Below are 20940 nucleotides of genomic sequence, written 5' to 3' on the forward strand. Positions count from 1 at the left end.
TCAAGCTGATGCCAGCACACCACTGTTTCTAAGACTCAGTTTTCTCATCTGTCAAATGGACGGATTTAGTATTTACCTCGTAGGGTAAATGGAATGTTGGAAAGTTGAAGTGAAAATATAATAAGAGTACTTATATGTACCAGGCACTTAATATGCATTATCTCACTCAATTCTCATACCCATGAGTTGGGTACTATTATTCTTTCCATTTTATATATGAGGAAACAGCTGAAGGAACTAGTCCAAGGTCACATAGCTAGCAAGTGGGAGAGCCTGTGAGTGAGAGACTTCTTAGCACCTGTGTGTAGACTTCTCTGCACGATGCTGGGCACAGGGTGTCGCTCAGTAACTGGTAGCTATTATCACCATAGAAATGAACTTATTAAACGCCTCTCCACTTTGGAAGGAGGGATCAACAGTTTGTGCTGAAAGAAACTTCTCAGTCACAGATGCTACATTCATTTTCTTCTGGGAGGAAGGGCCAGTATCAGTCCATGCAGGCTGCTATAACAAATACCACAGACCACGTGGCTTGTGAACAACAGAAATTTATTTCTCACAGTTCTGGAGGCTGGGAAGTTTAAGATCAAGGTACCAGCATGGTCTCATTCTGGTGAGAATCCTCTTCCTGGTTCATAGCCCCTGTCTTCTCACTGTGTCCTCATATAGCAGAAGAGCTAGGGAGCTCTGTGGAGTCTTTTTTATAGAAACACTAATCTTGTTCATGAAGGCTCCATCCTCGTGACCTAAGCACCTCTCTAAGCCCCACTACCTAATTCTATCATCTTTGGGGGTTAGGATTTTAACATATGAATTTGTGGGGGACACAACCTTCAGACCAGAGCTGCCAGGTTGTCTGATGGAAGAGCCAGCTGTTCATTATTCATGGGACAGATGTAAGCTACTCCCCTCCCCAATTTGGCAAACTTTTTTCCCAGGCTTTCTCTGTGCTTGTACACTGATATATGTACACATACACATATGTCGTTTTATATCGGGTCATATTTTTGCAATTTTCTTTTCTTTTTAACCTAACAGTATATCATGGACATCTTTCTGATGGTGGTCCATACCAATCTATGTCATTCTCTCTCAAGCTTTTATCACTCACTCCACAGTGGCTACATACCAGCATTTATTTAACCACTTCATGACTGAAAGACATTTAGGCTGTTTCCAATTCTTCACTCATATAAATGACTCCCCACTCCACAATCTTTTATAGATTCTTTCACATGTCTGAAGAAGAAATTCCTAAAACTAGGATTCCTGGGTCAAAAAGAACACCTAGTTTAAATCTGGATCAGAGTACCCAAACTGACTTCTCAATGTGAAATTTAAGCTCCCAGCATTCAAGAAGGAAGGTGCCTCATGAAAAGATGCCTGATGTTGCTAATTATTAGAGAAATGCAAATCACAACTACAATGAGGTGTCACCTCACACCGGTCAGAATGGCCATCATCAAAAAGTCTACAAATAACAATGCTGGAGAGAGTGTGGAGGAAAGGGAACCCTCCTACACTGTTGGTGGGAATGTAAGTTTGTACAGCCACTATGGAGAACAGTATGGAGGTTCCTCAGAAAACTAAAAACAGAACTACCGTATGACCCAGCGATCCCACTCCTGGGCATTTACCCAGACAGAACTCAGTTCAAAAAGATACATGCACCCCTATACATGCAGCACTATTCACAACAGCCAAGACATGGAAACAGCCTAAATGTCCATTGACGGATGAATGGATAAAGAAGATGTGGTTCACATATACAATGGCATACTACTCAGCCATAAAAAAGAGTGAAATGATGCCATGTGCAGCAACATGGATGCAACTACAGATTGTCATACTAAGTGAAGTCAGAAAGAAAAACAAATGCCATATGATATCACTTACATGTAGAATCTAAAATATGACACAAATGAACCTATCTATGAAACAGAAACAGACTCATGGATATAGAGAACAGATTTGTGGTTGCCAAGGGGGAGGGCATTGGGGGAGGGATGGAGTGGGAGTTTGGGCTTAGCAGATGTAAGCTATTATATGTAGGATGGATAAACAACAACGTCCTACTCTATAGCACAGAGAACTATATTCGATATCCTATGATAAATCATAATGGAAAAGAATATAAAAAATAGAACGTATGTATATGTATAACTGAATCACTTTGCTGTACAGCAGAAATTAACACAACATTGTAAATCAACTATACTTCAATTTAAAACAAAAGAAGGAATGTGCCTGTTTGTCCGTACTCTCACCAACATTGGCATTCCTCTGATAATTTTAAAAACTTTTTATTATGAAAGTTTCTTGATGTAAAAAACGAAGAAAATAATAATACTGAACTGCTATGCAGCCATCACTTGGCTTCCACAATTATCAACAATTTTAAGGCAGAAATAGAGACACAGATGTAGAGAACAAACGTGTGGACACCAAGCGGGGAAAGCAGAGGGGGCTGGTGGTGGGATGAACTGGGAGATCAGGATTGACATATATACACTAATATGTATAAAATAGATAACTAATAAAAAAAACAAAGAAACTAATAATAGTGAACTGCTGTGTAGCCATCACTTGGCTTCCACAATTATCAACAATCTTATTTCATCTATACCCCACTTTCTCCCTCCACTAGATTAGATTGAGACAAAGCTCATATATCATCCTCTTTTATCTGTAAACAACTCAATAGGTACCTTTAAAAGATAAGGACTCTTTTTTAAAAAATATTGATCGTTTTTTTATTTTTATTTTTTATTTATTTTTTGGCTGAGTTGGGTCTTCGTTGCTGTGCGCGAGCTTTCTCTAGTTGTGGCGAGCAGGGGACACTCTTCGTTGCGGTGCACAGTCTTCTCGTTGTGGTGGCCTCTCTTGTTGCAGAGCATGGGTTCTAGGCACATCTAGGCATGGGCTTCAGTAGTTGTGGCTCAAGGGCTCAGTAGCTGTGGCTCGCGGGCTCTAGAGCACAGGCTCAGTAGTTGTGGTGCATGGACTTAGTTGCTTGCGGCATGTGGGATCTTCCCAGACTAGGGATCAAACCCATGTCCCCTGCATTGGCAGGTGGATTCTTAACCACTATGCCATGAGGGAAGGCCCAGGACTCTTTTTTTTAAACATAGTCTCAATACCATTATCACATCTAAAAATTCCTTGATATCATCAAATACCCAGTCGGTGTTCAAATTTCCCCAATTGTCTCAGAAGTTTTTAATAATTGGTTTGTTTTAATTGGGATCCACCAAGGTCCACACATTACACTTGGTTCATATGCTTCTTACATGTCTAAATCTCTCTGTTTCACACACACGCACACACACACACACACACACACACACACATTCTCTTCTTTTTTTCCTTGCAATATACTCATTAGAGGAATTGGGTCATTTGTCTTAGAGTTTCCCACTTTCTGAATTTTTCTTATTACATCCCTGTTGTGTCATTTGTTTATTTGGGGGGGGGGTGTCATTTAATATGTCTGCAGTCTTCTGTATATCTTGTAACTGTTAGCTCTAGAGCTATGCTGTACAGTGCAGTAGCCACTAACCACATGTGGCTATTTACATTTAAACGAATTAAAAATAAAAATCTAAAATCCAGTTCCTCCATCACATTAGCCATACGGCAAGTTCTCAGTAACCATGTATGGCTGGTGGCTACTGTATAAGACAGTACAGAATAGCACACTTCCATCATCACAGACAGCTCTTTGCACAGAATGCTTCTAGAGGCATCATCAGATCCTCTATGATTATTAAATTATTTTTTCCTCATCTGTGCTCAAGAGCAAAGATGAACGCCTTGAAGTTTGTGTTACTAGGTAGGCTCGGGTAATATAAGGGAAGTCACTCACATGTGCCAGACTACCCCTGCCTGTTTTAAGTGGCAGCCACCTGTGTTTACAGACGATGATTAGATGTTTGTGATGAGCGCCACAGGTATGTATGAGATTCTGTGAGGCTAAAAGGTCAGCAGCTCCCAGCGTGCAAGCAGCCCTGACCCTTTCCTGCCTCCTCAGAGGGAAATTGAGGGAATCAATGCTGATTCAGAAGGCTCAGTCTTGCAATTACAGGACATGCTGGTTCCAGAATATTCCTAAACATTCCTCCTTTCCCAGAGGTGCAGGTGTTTCTGGCCGGAGCCTTCTTCCTGCCTGTGTCTGTCATGGCATGTGTGTAATGAGCACATTTCAGACCACACCAAATAGGTTTCTCAGCTTACTTCTGTGACACTTGGAAAAGCCCACAGGGGCCACAGCAAGGCAGAGGAGGGGAGCAGCTGCCACTGACAATGGAGCCAGCTGGCTGGCTGTGCATTCTAGCAGAAACCTCCCCGGGTTCCTGAGAAAACCTCAACCAATCTATGAGGAAATGTATTCTTTGGGGTCCTGATAGGAGATAGGTATAGAAAAAAAAAAGCATTCTGTGAATTTGGGGTTAGGAGACCATCATTCATGGATTCATTCATTCTAAAAATACTTATTGGGGGGCTTCCCTGGTGGCGTAGTGGTTGAGAGTCTGCCTGCCGATGCAGGGGACACGGGTTCGAACCCTGGTCTGGGAAGATCCCACATGCCGCGGAGCAACTAGGCCCGTGAGCCACAACTACTGAGCCTGCGCGTCTGGAGCCTGTGCTCCACAACGCGAGAGGCCACGATAGCGAGAGGCCCGCGCACCGCGATGAAGAGTGGCCCCCTCTCGCCGCAACTGGAGAAAGTCCACGCACAGAAAACGAAGACCCAACACAGCCAAAAGTAAATAAATAAATATTAAAAATACTTATTGGGCCAGACACTGTGCTTGGCACTAGGAACAAGGTGAGCTCATTAAAAGTTTCTGCTCTCACCAAGTTTACAGTCTGATGGAGAAGGAAGGTCCATAAACAAGCCATTTAACAAATACCATACTGGGGGCACGGGGGTGCTGTGCTAGACAGTGTCATTAAAGTACCCAGAAGAGATCCCTGCCCCTGACACGGACACTGAGGGACATACTGTTTAAGCTGAGACTGAAAAAACATGTGGCAGTTGGGCAGGAGAGGAAGAGGGTGGGATGCTTAAAGAACATTCTGGAAGAATGTAAGAAGTAGCCATGCACGAGGCATTGGTAGTACAGAAAGATGTGCAGTTGGGCTGCAGTGGGCAGTGTGGTAGGAGAATGACTAGGGTTCAGAGTGGAGAGACAGGGCCTGAGCAAATGCCAGCTCTCAGAGCTGAGGCAAGTCCTAGCTTCCTGTGCCTCAATTTCTTCCTCCACCAAATAGGCATAGTAATTCTTACCGTGCACTGTTGTGGTTAGAGCCCAGTGACCCAACAGATGCAGAAGTATTTTACAAACCATATCCTAAAGTCCGAGTTGTAGAAAGACAACCGTACTGTTCTTGTACCATATTGCACCCCTTGAGCGAGCATGAATTAGGGAGCTGTGTCGCAGTGTCGGACCTGGTCCCTGCGGACCCACAAAAGGCAATAACGCATATGTCTCCTGTCTTCCCAACTCCGTATTCAGCAACGCCAGGTTGGTAGCCCAGGTAGGAGTAATTACACCATGGAAATTGGCAAATACTACAAACCAGAGCCTTTTTTTCCCTTTGTTGGAGAGCTGGTTTACCAGCACACCACCAAGTGAGAATGAAAGGAATAGAAAGAGGAGGAACCCTGGGGCAGCAATTATCAAGGAATGTCCATCCACAACAAAGCAGATTTTTCACAGAGTGAGTCTATCATTTTTTCTGCCATCTGAAACAGGCCCACCCAAAGCCAGTGCTCGGGGAAGAGAAGAGCAGGGCCATTCCGTCATGCCAACCCATTCCCAGACGTGCCTGAGGAGTGCCAGTGACACCCGGGTCACAGAGATGAGACTGGAGCCTCTCAGATCAACAGCTGCTGGGAGCTGCTTTCTTTGGCTCATGTGGCCAGAGAGAAATTGGAATTCAATGTTCTGAATAGGCAGAAAAAGATATCTCCTTGCTTCCTTCTGCTCCCTTTCCCGGCACTGCCAGCTGGCGTTTTTTGTCACTCGGCATGGCTTCCTGTAGTGGAAATTAGACACTTGATGAAGAGGACATGTAGGCAAGAAAAAGTCTTCAGCAGTGGGAGGCTCCAAGGCAGGTATCCGTTGGAAAAATAGGGATACGGACATAGCTCAAAGCACATTTTATGTAATAGGGCCTTTTTAAAGGATGACCTATAAAAATACTATTTTTATCCGTGGCTAGCATGCCTGGATACACCCCAATCCTGGAAAAATAACTAGTTGGGCCTGTTGGAATTTTATGCCAGGAGCAGAGATGGCAAAATATCAAAGTTGGAGTTGGGTTTAAGTGGCAATGGTGTGGCTTAATATTCATTCATTCATTCAGCAAATACTTACTGGTTCTTACTAGGTGCTGCTAGAATGTAAATCCCATAAAGGCAGAGACTGCATCTGTATGATGTGCTGTAGGCATTCAGAACATTTGTGTTGAATGAATGAGCGGATGCCATTGCTTTGCCACGTGTGAGTGGCATAAAGATGGACAAATCATAGACCCTGCTGCTGCACAGTTCAAGTCTTGTGGACAAGCAGACAAGTAAACCAGCAATTACAATACAAAGTGATGAGTGCTGTGTCAGGGGAAGTGTAGGGTGCACTGGCTCACTAAAATAGGAAGCCCAACTCAACCTTATGGGAAGAAACAGCAAAGGCTTTCTAAAGACCAAGATGCAGAAGACAGAGGCAATGCCAAAGATATTGGCACCTATCTGGATAAGACCTTAAAGAAAAAAGGAACTGTCCTCATATTCTTCAGTATCTCATATTCCTGGGAGGACTAATGACTTTATCTCATTGTGGAATATGTTGCAAATAGCTGCTGTAATACTTCTATGGCTTAATCCTTGGAAACGGTTTCCATTTCTCAGGGACTTTCAGAGGGTTTCCCTCAATTCAAGCTTTCCACTGGAACAATCCCGTGCTCAGTGTGACAGATGACATGTGGGTCTTTAGTATCTCTCTGATGTCCAGCCACTCACTCCTAAAATGGGGTCCAGCTCTACAGGCACGCAGGGTACTTCTCCTGTAAGTTCACATCTGTTCCATTTGGTGTAAAGGAGAGGCATGCTCTGAATTTTGATTTCAAAGAGGCAGATACACTGCAGATTTGCAGGAGGTCCTGGTATTGACAATGCCATCTCAAGGACAGCTGAACTGAGAGGGAAGATTTCTAACTTCCCAGGGCTTGCTGTTTTCAACAAAAGTCATGTAGACTTTTTCTTTGGGTATCACCAAATTAAAGTGCAAATAAGTGTAGATAGGCACACAGACACAAACACCCAAGTCAGAGAGGAGGAGGCTATTTAAGAAGTAAAGCATTTGAAGCTCTATTTACAATAGTCAGGACATGGAAGCAACCTAAGTGTCCATCAACAGATGAATGGATAAAGAAGATGTGGCACATATATACAATGAAATATTACTCAGCCATAAAAAGAAACAAAATTGAGTTATTTGTAGTGAGGTGGATGGGCCTAGAGGCTGTCATACAGAGTGAAGTAAGTCAGAAAGAGAAAAACAAATACCGTATGCTAACACATATATATGGAATCTAAAAAAAAAAAAAAACTGGTTCTGAAGAACCTAGGGGCAGGGCAGGAATAAAGACGCAGATGTAGAGAATGGACTTGAGGACACGGGGAGGGGGAAGGGTAAGCTGGAACGAAGTGAGAGAGTAACATTGACATATATACACTATCAAACGTAAAATAGATAGCTAGTGGGAAGCAGCCACACAGCACAGGGAGATCAGGTCCGTGCTTTGTGTCCACCTAGAGGGGTGGGATAGGGAGAGTGGGAGGGAGACGCAAGAGGGAGGAGATATGGGGATATATGTATATGTATAGCTGATTCACTTTGTTATAAAGCAGAAACTAACACACCATTGTAAAGCAATTATACTCCAATAAAGATGTTAAAAAAAAAAAGTAAAGCATTTGAAATCCAGATGTAACTTTTGGACAGGAGAGGACAAGCCCAGCCACTTCAGCTCTCCTCTCCAAAGTCACTTTCCCCGCGGTTCTGGGGCACTCATGTCCCTTCACTCCTCACCACAGCCTGTCCTGCAGTGGCACCTTTACTCACCAGCCATTCTAGGAGGACCACGTACACAAGAGCAGAGACAGTAGTGGAATAAACTGCCTCTCCCCATGACTCAAATCTCAATGATTATCAATATTTTGCCAATTTGGGGTCATTTGTAGAGATATGGATGGACGTAGAGACTGTCATACAGAGTGAAGTAAGTCAGAAAAACAAATATCGTATATTAATGCGTATATGTGGAATCTAGAAAAATGGTACAGATGAACCAGTTTGCAAGGCAGAAAGACACATGTAGAGAACAAACGTATGGACACCAAGCGGGGAAAACATGGGTGGGGGTGGTGGGATGAACTGGGAGATTGGGCTTGACATATATACACTAATATGAATAAAATAGACAAGTAATAAGAACCTGCTGTATAAAAATAAAATAATAAAATTCAAAAAAGATATTTTGCCAATTTGGTTTCATCTCATCCGTCGCCCTTATTTCTAGCATATTCTAAAGATACTCCTGGAGCTCTGATCATTCACTTAGTATCCCATTATCATTAGCATTTGAAGGAATGGAAAAATTCAACTTCTTCACTTTGCAGTTGAGGAAACTGAGGCCCAGAGAGGTTCAGTGCCTCTCCCAAGGACCCAAGTCTGTAAGTTGTGTATTACCTCTAGGGGCCACTTCCAGTCCCCAGACCAGATGGCTCCATTATCAGAAACGCTCTGCTGTTTGCCTGAATCATGTTGTCACCAGTCATTCCTCTTTCAGCTCCAGAAACCTCCACATGGAGGTGAAAGAGAGAAACAACTTGGCGGAGAAAGCCAGTGTACATGTGACCACAGTTTTTTTCCCCTTAAGTCAGAAAAGTGGTGGTGATGGTGGTGGGAGGGTCATTTGACTCATCTTCCCTCCCTCTGCATGGTGGACTTGGCTCAGTTTCTCGAGCCATATGGAAAGAGACTCATCCACCAAGTGCCACACCTACAGGAAAAGCTCTCTCTGGGAATGGAGAAAATGGAAGGGGGCAGAGTGGCCTCCCAGGAGGAGTGAGATGGCTCTTCCCTCTGTCCTTCAGGCTCCCACGCACCTCCAGCCCTCCCTCACAGGTGCCCTGTACCCGCCTGTTAGAAGAGATGGCAACCAAAATGCTTTGGTTCCTGGAGAATTCAGTGTGCTGCCACTGAACAGCTCCAGCATCTGGCACCCAGCTCATCTCAAATGCAATCCCAAGCTGTGTATTAAAAACCAGCTTATGTAGGTACCCAAGAATATGGCCATGAGCATGTCTGGGATTACCTCCTGTGATGGGGGAATGAAATCACCCCAAGGCAATCTCAGAGAAATGTCTGGAAGGAAAAATGAAAGCATGCTAATGGTGACCCTGAAAACAGGCTGCTGGTTATGAATGGTTCTTTCTCTGCCCACTGGCGTAAATCCTGCTTCCTTCCCCCTTTTCCTGCCCTAGGATCCCTGATAACTCAGAAAGAAGGCAGGAGGGACCAGGGGAAAGAAGACTGGCATATTCCTGGTGCCTGATTGATATTTAAGGGAGGAAGGAAGGAATGCCGTGCCCACTGACCCACAGTGGCAGGAGATAGATAAAGAAGGAAAATGGACGGACAAAGGATTAATCTCCAAACTATATAAATGGCTCATGCAGCTCAATATTAAAAAAACAGAAAACCCAATACAAAAATGGGCAGAAGACCTAAATAGACATTTCTCCAAAGAAGACATACAGATGGCCAAGAAGCACATGAAAAGCTGCTCAACATCACTAATTATTAGAGAAATGCAAATCAAAACTACAATGAGGTATCACCTCACACCAGTTAGAATGGGCATCATCAGAATATCTACAAACAACAAATGCTGGAGAGGGTGTAGAGAAAAGGGAACCCTCTTGCACTGTTGATGGGAATGTAAACTGATCCAGCCTCTATGGAAAACAGTATGGAGGTTCCTTAAAAAACTAAAAATAGAACTACCATATGGCCCAGCAATCCCACTACTGCGCATATACCCTGAGAAAACTGTAATTCAAAAAGAGTCATGTACCACAATGTTCAGCTCTATTTACAATAGGCAGGTCATGGAAGCAACCTAAATGTCCATCGACAGATGAATGGATAAAGAAGATGTGGCACATATATACAATGAAATATTACTCAGCCATAAAAAGGAATGAAATTGAGCTGTCTGTAGTGAGATGGATGGACCTAGAGTCTGTCATACAGAGTGAAGTAAGTCAGAAAGAGAAAAACAAATACCACATGCTAACACATATATAAGGAATCTAAAAAAAAAAGAAAAAAAAGTGGTCATGAAGAACCTAGGGGCAAGACGGGAATAAAGACACAGACCTACTAGAGAATGGACTTGAGGATATGGGGAGGGGGAAGGGTAAGCTGGGACAAAGTGAGAGAGTAGCATGGACATATATACACTACCAAACATAAAATAGATAGCTAGTGGGAAGCAGTCGCACAGCACAGGGAGATCAGCTCGGTGCTTTGTGACCACCTAGAGAGGTGGGATATGGAGGGTAGGAGGGAGGGAGACACAAGAGGGAAGAGATATGGGGACATATGTATATGTATAACTGATTCACTTTGTTATAAAGCAGAAACTAACACACCATTGGAAAGCAATTATACTCCAATAAAGATGTTTAAAAACAAAAAGGAGGGCTTCCCTGGTGGCGCAGTGGTTGAGTCCGCCTGCCGATGCAGGGGACACGGGTTCGTGCCCCGGTCCGGGAATATCCCACATGCCGCAGAGCGGCTGGGCCCGTGAGCCATGGCCGCTGAGCCTGCGCGTCCGGAGCCTGTGCTCCGCAACAGGAGAGGCCACAACAGTGAGAGGCCCGCGTACCGCAAAAAAAAAAAAAAGGAAGATGTGGCACATATATACAATGGAATATTACTCAGCCATAAAAAGGAACGAAATTGGGTCATTTGTAGAGATGTGGATGGACTTAGAGACTGTCATACAGAGTGAAGTAAGTCAGAAAGAGGAAAACAAATATCATATATTAACGCGTATAGAAATGGTACAGATGAACTGGTTTGCAAGGCAGAAATACAGACACAGATGTAGAGAACAAATGTGGACACCAAGGAGGGGAAAGCAGGGGGGAGGTGGGTGGGGGGGTGGGATGAATTGGGAGATTGGGATTGACATTTATACACTAATATGTATAAAATGGATAACTAATAAGAACCTGCTGTATAAAAAATAAATTAATTTTTTTTTTAAATCACACACACAAAAAGGAAGGAAAATGGAGAGCTGTGCTCTCCCATGTCTCTGCCTAGGACTAGAAGAAGAGAGGCTGAGACAAAAGGCTGGGGGGAGAGAAAAAGGAAAGAGATACATGGCAAAAGTCACAGGACAGAATAGACTTTTAGATATAGGTATAAGGCCAATAATAAGAACCTTCCTTGCACGGTTCTCCTTCCATCCCTCAGCGTCTCTCACCTCCCTATTCTTTTCTATAACACTTACTCCAACTTGTAATTATGTGTATACTCGTTTATTTATAAGCTTGATCTTTGTTTCACCAGGTAGACAATGCCTGGCATGGGTGGCACTCAAAAAGACGCCAGGTAAACAGTCTCCCTGGTCAGGCAGGATATTCCAGGGGTTTAGAGAGTTTGGCCCAGGTCAAGGGCCAAAACTTCCATTGGAATCTGCAGGATTTGGGTAACACAGACTTGCTGAGTTTACTGCATAAAGAAGTATTAGTATTAGCCCCAATTTGTGGATGATCCAAACTAAGAATCAGGAAGACTTAAGTGATTTGGCCAAAGTTACAAAAGCCAGAATGCAAACCAACACCTTACCTGACTCTAACATCTGTGTTCTGTTGCACCCTAGTACCACCCCTGAACAAGTAAAATTCTCTATGAAGGAAGAAACTCACATGGTATGTCTCATAAGCCTGGCCTCAAATTTGAACGTCCAGATTCAGACCTTCTGATGATCTCAAGCCTTTGAATGTCAGGATTCAGACCGTCTGATGATCTCAAGCCCCCAAGCAGCAGATGGTCTGGGATTTGTCAAGCCTTGATAGATCTGATGCTGTTGAGTGAGCACTGAAGTGTTCCCCCTCCTCACCAGAGAAACATGAGCACAAGGGCCAGCCAGCACTTTCTAACATATGCTCCCTTGCCCCCAACATCAGATCCAAAAGGGTTGCCAACATGAGGGAGAGATGCAGGATGGCTCAGTTGTCTAAGCAGCAGCTGGGAAGTTAGGACCCAGGACAGTTAGCTGACCCTTTGCCTCACGAGTGGAATGAAATCACAGGGGAACTCACATTTACTTTACCCAGCATTCCCCAAGCCCATTCTGCTAATCCTGCAAAGTGGTCCAGATGCAAATACAAGGTCACATTAGTGGAGTAAAACTTCTGAGAAGCCAGTCAGCAAAAGAGCCTGTGTGACTTTGTTCAACTCAGTGATTCCTGAGCTTATTTGAGTATGGAAACCTTTTTGAGTATGGGTAGCACGAAATTGTTAAAATTCAGGGCAATTTGGAACAGAGGACCCAAACTCTCCTTTTTTATTTTCTAGTTCATGCCACTAGATCTTTCCAATAATTATTATCAGTCATATTTATTAATCTTATATGCATTCTTTTCCTCCAGGAATGGCAATTCCTGGATGTTTCTTGATTAATTCACAGATTCATTCACCAAGCATTTATGAAACATCTGCTTGTGTCCAGGGCTCAGAGACAGAGTTTCAGAGGTGTTTCAGACACAAATCCTAAACTCTCGGGCAGAGAATTCATAGCCTGGTGAATGATACCTGAGCCAAAGGCCAGGATGTTTTCTCTTGGCTCCATTCTCCTGTGACGGGCCATCTCATGACCAGCTAGGGAGGTAAGCAGTTAGCTCAGCATGTTGGTTTTGGCCCCATCCGATGCCAGAAGTAGAGAACCAGGCCTACCTCTTTCTAAACAAGTGGGAGTGCCACTCATGCATGGTGAACAGTTCATTACACAGGAACAGGCTGAATGCTCACTCCAGCTCAGCTTTTTCCCTTGTCTCATCACTGTGATGATTCCAATCTTGGGCTCCTTTTCTCTTACCCTGTTATCAATCCATATGCCTCCTTCTTTATTTTCCAGTTGGAAATAAGCTCAGAGCTCACTGGCAGCTAGTCCTCCTGCTGTTTCTAAATTCTGCTTTTTGGATATTTCACTGTTATGCAGTTTTGTTGTTTCTGGGTTTTTAATATGTATTAATCAGGACTTTTTCAGTTTCAGGGGTCAGAAAATAACTCCAAGCAGTTTCAGTAATAAGCAATACATTGAGGATATCATCTCATTTAACTGTGTATCCTTTAGGCACAGTTGGATATAGACATTCAAATTTTCTTGTGAAGGCTCTATCCATTACTTACCTGTTATCTCATGCTATCTCTAGTTCTGCTGCTTTCTGCAGCTTCACTCAGGAAGGTGTGTCTGCTGGCTGGGAAATATCACCACTGGTAGTCCAAGGCTTACCACCTCCAGGCTCATGATCCAAAAGAAACACTCTCTTCTTGGGTGTCTACATATCAAACGTCAAAGAAGATTCTAACTGACCCTATTTGGGGCACACGCCTGCCCTGTACCAAGCTTTATGCCAGGAGGATTTGGGCACTCTGTTACCGAGCCAAACTTGGGTCCACTCACCCGCACAGTAAAGCCAACCTACTGACATCAGGTTGTGGTGAAGGAAAGTGCGGCGTTTACTGCAGGACACCAAGCAAGGAGAATGGGTGGCTAATGCTCAAAAGACCAAAACTCCCTGAAGGATTTCAGGGAAGGGATTTTCAAGGCAAGGTGAGGGAGAGGGTTGCGGGGTGCCGGATCAGCTCATGGACATTTTTCTGATTGGTTGGTGGAGAGGTAACTGAGTGGTGTTTTGGGAGTTAAGATCATCAACCTTTTGGATTTAACTGGTCTGGGGTCTACGTGTATATGGTCAGCATGCAGCTAACTTTTTTCACCTGGGGAGGGTTTTAGTATCTGTAAAACAACTCAAGGACATGGCTAAAATATTACTTATAGTCCTTAAGGAGGAACTGAAGGTCCTTGACTTTGTATTATGGCTAAACTATTATGTTGTCTCACTTGACTGTTTTTGTTTCTGCATTTTCTCATTTTTGATTGAATTTGTTCTCTGGAACTCAGGGAAGGCCTAGGAGGCTAAAGCTCCTTTACAAACAGGAGGCAAGGGACATGGTGGGGGTGGGTGGGGGTGCTTCTGTCCCCCGAAAGGCCTTCACAGGACCTTGCTCGGTTATATAACTGGCCAGCCTGGGCCACATACCCATGTGTATGCGGTGTGACCAGAGTGAATAACATGCCCATGAGAAGATGGAGAGCAAATGGGTGGATCCTCAGAGAAGGGATGGCTGCCATTTTATTACCAACACACATAACTACTACAACATAATTTTACCACTAATGCCTCTGCATACCCCCTGCTTCCTTATTTCAGGGTTCTGTGCTTTATCTTCCATCAAAAGCATGGACCTCGTGTGGCTTTCACCTCACCCTACTGAGATGACAAATCAATAGACAAATTATAGGTGCATAGAAGTATTAATCCTTTTGAATCTCAGAGAAGGAAAGCTTTGTAGGCACACACACAGCCTTCCACTGGATTATCTGGCTTTCTGAAAAACACCAGGAGAAACATTTGGTAATGACCTGGCTGTGAGACCGCCACACCCACTTTATCCCCATTCTCCCTCCCTCCTGCACCTGTCGAGACAGAAAACAATCGGGGTGGTGTTTTGTTTCACCCAACAAAACAACGGGTGATGGCTGCTGCAGAACTTGGAGTCATTTTCCCTTGAGAGAACCATTGCTGACTGGATAGAATCAACCAGCTGAGTCTCTTCAGGCAGGTGCTTAACTTTTATGCGAGGGCTCTAGAGTTCAATAATTCATGCTCGTGCAGCCAGCAGCAAGCAGATGGCATTCAAACTCTATTCAGATTGTGATTATCAAACATCACCCCAAATGAGTTTTATGATGGAAAAACATACTAGGTGACTTCAGCGGGATGAAAGAGAAATCAGGGCTTTGACGTCAAATGAACGGAAGTCGGTCTCGGGGCCGCTGTACATTGGCTGTGTGACTTTGGCTGAAGGTTGAACGTCTCAGAACCTGTTTCTTCGTCGATAAAATTAAGATAAACCTACTTCACAGGGCGTTGAGCTCCTATAAATGAGATAGTACTGTACATGGAAAGTGCAGTAGTGCAATAATGTAAGACAAATTTCTATGGCTTGCCAGAAACACAATAAATGCTAATTTCCTTCCCCTCTTCAGATTCTTTCTCTCTCCTTTCCAACCCCAACCCTCTTTACAGCATGGAAGCCAATGTTTTCTATAAGTATGAATGTAGAACTGAGAGTAAAAGGGGAGAATGAAGAAAAGAGGTGATGAAAAGAGTCTTCATGTTAAAAATAGAATTTACAGTTTGCTTCCACAATAGTTTATCTCAACTGAGGGCAGATAGAGAAAAGATGAAGATGGTCAGGCAATTAGTACTATCTCAGGGTTTCAAAGTTTATGCACCTTCAAAGAGATTTAAGCATTTTGTGCAGTTTTAGTCTAATATACTTGCTCAATAGTCATTAAAATACATAAGCCACCTTGTATGGGAATGTCTTCCAGAAAAGAAAGGGAAAAAGCAGAATAAGACATAACTCTGACCAGCGGCATCAAACTTGGATGGATGGGAGAGCTGGATAAAAATGCAGCTACTTAAACTGCCCTCTAAGAGATTCTGGTCAAATTGGTTCAGGGCTAGGGTCCAAGAGTCTGCATTTTTTACATTTCCCGAGATTCTGATCTAGGTAAACCACAGACTTCATTTTGAGAAACACTGGTTGAGTAGTTAAGAGCTTGGGCTTGAGAATAGACATACTTGAGCTCAAATTCCAAAATCTACCACTTTCTAGCTTCATGCACTTTGGCAAATTTTTAACCTCTCTGATCCCCAGTTTTCTAATCACAGGTTGTTGTGAGAATTAAATAAAATATACTGTGGAGTGCTTAGCACAGTATCTGGTACATAGGAGGAAGCACTCAATAAATATTAGCTATTGATATTATCATTATTATGCAAAGTCAAAGGAGCTTCAATTCCTTTCTTCCTAATTTTTTCATTCTTCCTTCCTTTTCTTTCTTTTCCTTTTATAAATCCAAAATAACAGTGTATTAGCCAAGATGGAAGTTTATTTAGACTTCAGACACAAGTCTGGAAGTAAAGTAGTCCAGGACTTGCCCAGCAGCTCTGCAACCCAGACTACTTTCTCCCCTTTTTAGGTGCGACCCTTATCCTCATTGCTCAAGATGGCAGCTAGAGCGCCAGCTCTTCATCCCACATAGCAAAATGGAGGAAAGGAAAAGAAAGTCAGTCTCTCTCAGTAGGGACACTTCCTAAAATTTGCTTATATCCCATTGGCCAGATGTAGCTGCCAGTGAGCCTGGTAAGTGTGACCAGTGTGTGCCAGGTGCTCATATACCCATAAAAATGTGATTTATATCACAGTGTAAAATTGGGAGAAGGCTTAGGGACAATAATTATTCCCTGATATGTCTAACCCTGGGAGTCTAACAGATTCAGATCATTCCCCAGAAATCCTCTGTTCTCCATCTGCTTCTACCTGCTTACTTCTCAGGTAAGGGAGAAGCTTCTCCAAAAGGTAGTTACATGGTTTGTTGATCCCACTCAGCTAGGCTTATTTTCTTCTTAAATTCCTCCCATACCTTTCACTTCTTATCCCCCAGCTTCATTCATTTTCTTTTTACTATCCAATTGTAATAGACAGTACAATTTTTTCATTGTAGAAAAGTTAGAAAACACTGCAAAGCACTTAGGGAAACTTTTTTTTTTTAATATTCAAAAATCTCATCATTTAGAAATAACTACTCTTAAAATGTTAGTATATAGCCATCTAGCATTTTCCCCAGGTAAAAAATATATATATTTATATTTACAAGAGAGCCTAGTCTACATAACTGTTTTTAATCTCTTCTATTATACTTAACAGTATATTATGAGTAACTCTCAGTGTTATTAATTATAGATCAACATCATCAGTTTTAATGACTATAGGGTTTTCCATTGTATGGATGTACCATAATTATTCAACTGGCTCCATTTATCTACAACAGTGTGTTAAACCTCCTAGCACATACATCTTTGCTCATTTGTCCACCAGTTTCCCAAGGATGAGCTATGTTCCTGTGGTTTTCTAACTCCCCAGGGACCAGCAGAAAACCATTGCTCTGCTGCTGTCCCATCAGCAATATGATGCCGTTCAGGTCTTGTCTCGACCCTGAAGCTGCTTGAAATTCCTTTTCAAATGAACACTGCAGACTCTGAAGGTCCTTGAAGATCCCAGCAAGACTGTCCCCAGCAGAGGGGAATACTCCACCCAATGGCCGAGGAAAGCACAAAATACAATACAATCACAGGTGACACTGACGGGCTTTCTATAAAACCTAAGTTACTAGAACTTTCCATTTATCAAACTGACCTCAAACAAGACCAAAGTGACGCCATTTCTCTGTGGAGAAACCAGTTTCAATCAGGAAAAGAAATGCATTTGACTGAAATAATTATTTAGACTGACAATTGATTTGACAAATGACAACTCTTTAGCTGATTTTTTTAGGTGATTATTGATTTCTGACTATTAACTCATCTCGGTTGTGCTTCCTAAAGATCCAAACACACATGAGGTTTACACTCTCTAGACAGGCTGAAGACAAATTACAATGCATCACTCTCACATAGCACTTTCTATGTTCAGGGGGTTTTCACCCCAATTTTCTTGCCATCAACACTGAGCCCTACATTACAGGTGTTAATTCTAAGAGGTGTCATTAATTGAGCACATATTATGTACCAAGCAATACACAGAATGCATTATCAATATTTTTTAGTCCTCACAGCAATTCTAATGAGGTAGACATTCTATTATTACCCCATTTTATAAATGAATGTGGTTTAAGAAAGATGAAATAGCTTGACCACAGTCTCACAAGAGCAAAGAGGTGGAGCCATAATTCAAAATCAGTATTCAGATCCCAGAAAGAGTCACAGCCTCACTCAAGTTCACATAGTTGTGGAGTCAAGTCCAAAATCCTGTTCCCTGCATAGTGATTAAGAACAGGGTCTGGGCTTCCCTGGTGGTGCAGTGGTTGAGAGTCCACCTGCCGAGGCAGGGGACATGGGTTTGTGCCCCGGTCCGGGAAGATCCCACATGCCATGGAGCGGCTGGGCCCCGTGAGCCATAGCCACTGAGCCTGCGCATCCGGAGCCTGTGCTCCGCAATGAGAGAGGCCACAACAGTGAGAGGCCTGCATACCGCAAAAATAAAGAACAGGGTCTCTGGGCTTCCCTGGTGGCGCAGTGGTTAAGAATCCACCTGCCTATTCAGGGGACACGGGTTCAAGCCCTGGTCCGGGAAGATCCCACATGCCGCGGAGCAACTAAGCCCGTGCGCCACAACTACTGAGCCTGCGGTCTAGAGCCCGCAAGCCACAACTACTGAGCCCGTGCGCCACAGCTACTGAAGCCCGCGCCAAGAGCCCGTGCTCCACAACAAGAGAAGCCACTGCAATGAGAAGCTGGCTCACTGCAAGGAAGAGTAGCCCCGTTCACCGCAACTGGAGAAAGCCCGCACGCAGCAACGAAAACCCAACGCAGCCAAAAATAAATAAATAAATGTATATTTAAAAAAAAAGAACAGGTCTCTAAAATCAGATTGTCAGAGTTCAAACCCCATATCTGCCATTTCCCAGCTGTGTCACCTTAGGCAACTTCCTAAACCACTCTGTGCCTCAGTCACCTCATTTTAGAAAGGGGAATAATAGTGTTTATCTCAAAGGTTAAACAAGATGACCCACGTACGGCACTTAGTACATAGGAAGTGCCCTGTATTTAGTTATTGATATGATCCCTTGTGTCCCTCCAGCCTCTAAGCCATACATATTTTATTGATCCGTGACACTGCAGGTGCCGCGAGCAAAGGCCTTGTGCAACTACCGAGGGCAGAATCCTGGTGACCTGAGGTTTAATAAGGGAGATGTCATCCTCCTCCGGAGACAGTTGGATGAGAACTGGTACCAGGGGGAAATCAATGGAGTCAGTGGGATCTTCCCAGCCAGCTCCGTAGAGGTCCTCAAGCAGCTTCCCCAGCCACCCCCACTCTGCCGGGCCCTCTACAACTTCGACCTGCGTGACAAGGACAAGAGTAAGAACCAGGACTGCCTGACCTTCCTCAAGGTAAGATTCTGGGCAGCTACCAAAGTCACCAGTGACCACATAAAGACTGGCAGAACCTCGAGTTTTTGTTTAATATTTGCTGATTGTTTTTAATTATATTTTATCCATAAATGTATAAATGTGTGCCTATATATGTAATGTGTATGTATAATTCAAACATATGGTAGTAAAGTCGCCAGAGAAATCTAATAGGAGTTTGATGGGAATCCTCAAACCTGTTCTATTGCAACTGCAAAACAAAGTATCTGCACACTCATTCATTCATTCTACAATCACTTTTGAGCACCTGTTCTTTGCAGACACTGGGGAGACAGCATGAACAAGTCACAACACCTACCCTCAGGCAGAGTAGTGAGATAAACAGACACTTGGACGGAAGATTACAGACACAGTTTAACAGCGTGCTGTGTAGAACTACAGATCTTACCTTTTCATTGTGTATCTGCAAGTTCTGATCACCTAGTACTACTCGTTTACAACACTTTATTTTGTTTGTAAACATTGCATTCAAAACACTCCAAACAACACAATAACATAATTATATCTTTACACATAAATCACCTCTTACAAGATATATTTTCCAAACACATTACTTACCCTAAGGTTTTTTTCCTCTCTTTTTTTTTTTTTTTTTTTTTTTGGATGATTCTTCAGCATTTGCAAGTAAGGACAAGTCTACTAAAGTCTAGACTACAGCCATCCCTCGGTCTCTGAGGGGGATTAGTTCTAGGACACATTGATTCCTGAAGATACAGAAGCTGCGGACGAGGAGGGTCGACTGTACTTTAAGTCATCGTATTCAGTACTTATTATTCCATAAACATTTGAATTCTCTCTTAGAAACCAAAGTTGGGGTGATTTTCATTCTTTGCTACTTATGATAAGTAGCAAATACAAGTTCAAGTGGCACTGCTACAGTAGCTCAGGAAAGGTCTTTTGTTTTGTAAAACATTTTTATTCCATCACTACTGGAAATGAGATTTACTTAAGATTCACTCAAACTAGATAACCCCACTGTCCTCCATATTTTGAAATACTGATCTTTGTTATTGTCTTAGCACCTCAGAGTGAGTCCCCTAAGGAATGTCATTCTGTAGCTGACCTGTAAACTTTATACTTTGACTACAGCTGGAGAAGGGCAGTTCAATTCCACAAGCGTTTATTGAGTATTTACTTTGTGCCAGGCATTAGACACTAAGCTCTAGGGACACAGCTGGAGGAAGACATAGGCAGGAAGCAGTACCTGCTTTTTTGCCCTTTTCTGGGAATTTGCAAACTGGGACACTTACCCACCTGCTTGTTCATTCATTGAATCCATCCATGTGCCAAGCTGTCCACTGGAGATAAAGTGATGAGTCACTGTCCCTGTCTTCACGGAGCCAGCAGTCTAGTGGAAGGAACAGACACATAAATGGGAAATGAGGACAGAGGACCCAGAAGAGAGGATTTGATCCCTTCTGGAAGCCTATTGAAGGCCAAGACTACACCAGGATATCTCATGGTCTTCCTAAACTCAGCATGTCCAAAAAAACTCAAGATCTTCT

At 43.1% G+C, this 20940-nt stretch overlaps 1 protein-coding gene across 1 annotated transcript in view; it reads left to right on the forward strand.

Moving 5' to 3' along the window:
* Positions 1-20940, forward strand: part of SH3RF2 (SH3 domain containing ring finger 2) — a gene marked incomplete at its 3' end in the record, with an annotated part of 125974 nt that overhangs the window by 42469 nt on the left and 62565 nt on the right. Inside the window, exon 3 of the mRNA XM_079917148.1 lies at positions 19127-19396. Within this exon, the coding sequence (XP_079773274.1) occupies positions 19127-19396 (270 nt within the window). The remainder of the gene's footprint in view (positions 1-19126; positions 19397-20940) is intronic.

Source organism: Stenella coeruleoalba (assembly GCF_951394435.1).
Source record: "Stenella coeruleoalba genome assembly, chromosome: 3".
Lineage (NCBI taxonomy): Eukaryota > Metazoa > Chordata > Mammalia > Artiodactyla > Delphinidae > Stenella > Stenella coeruleoalba.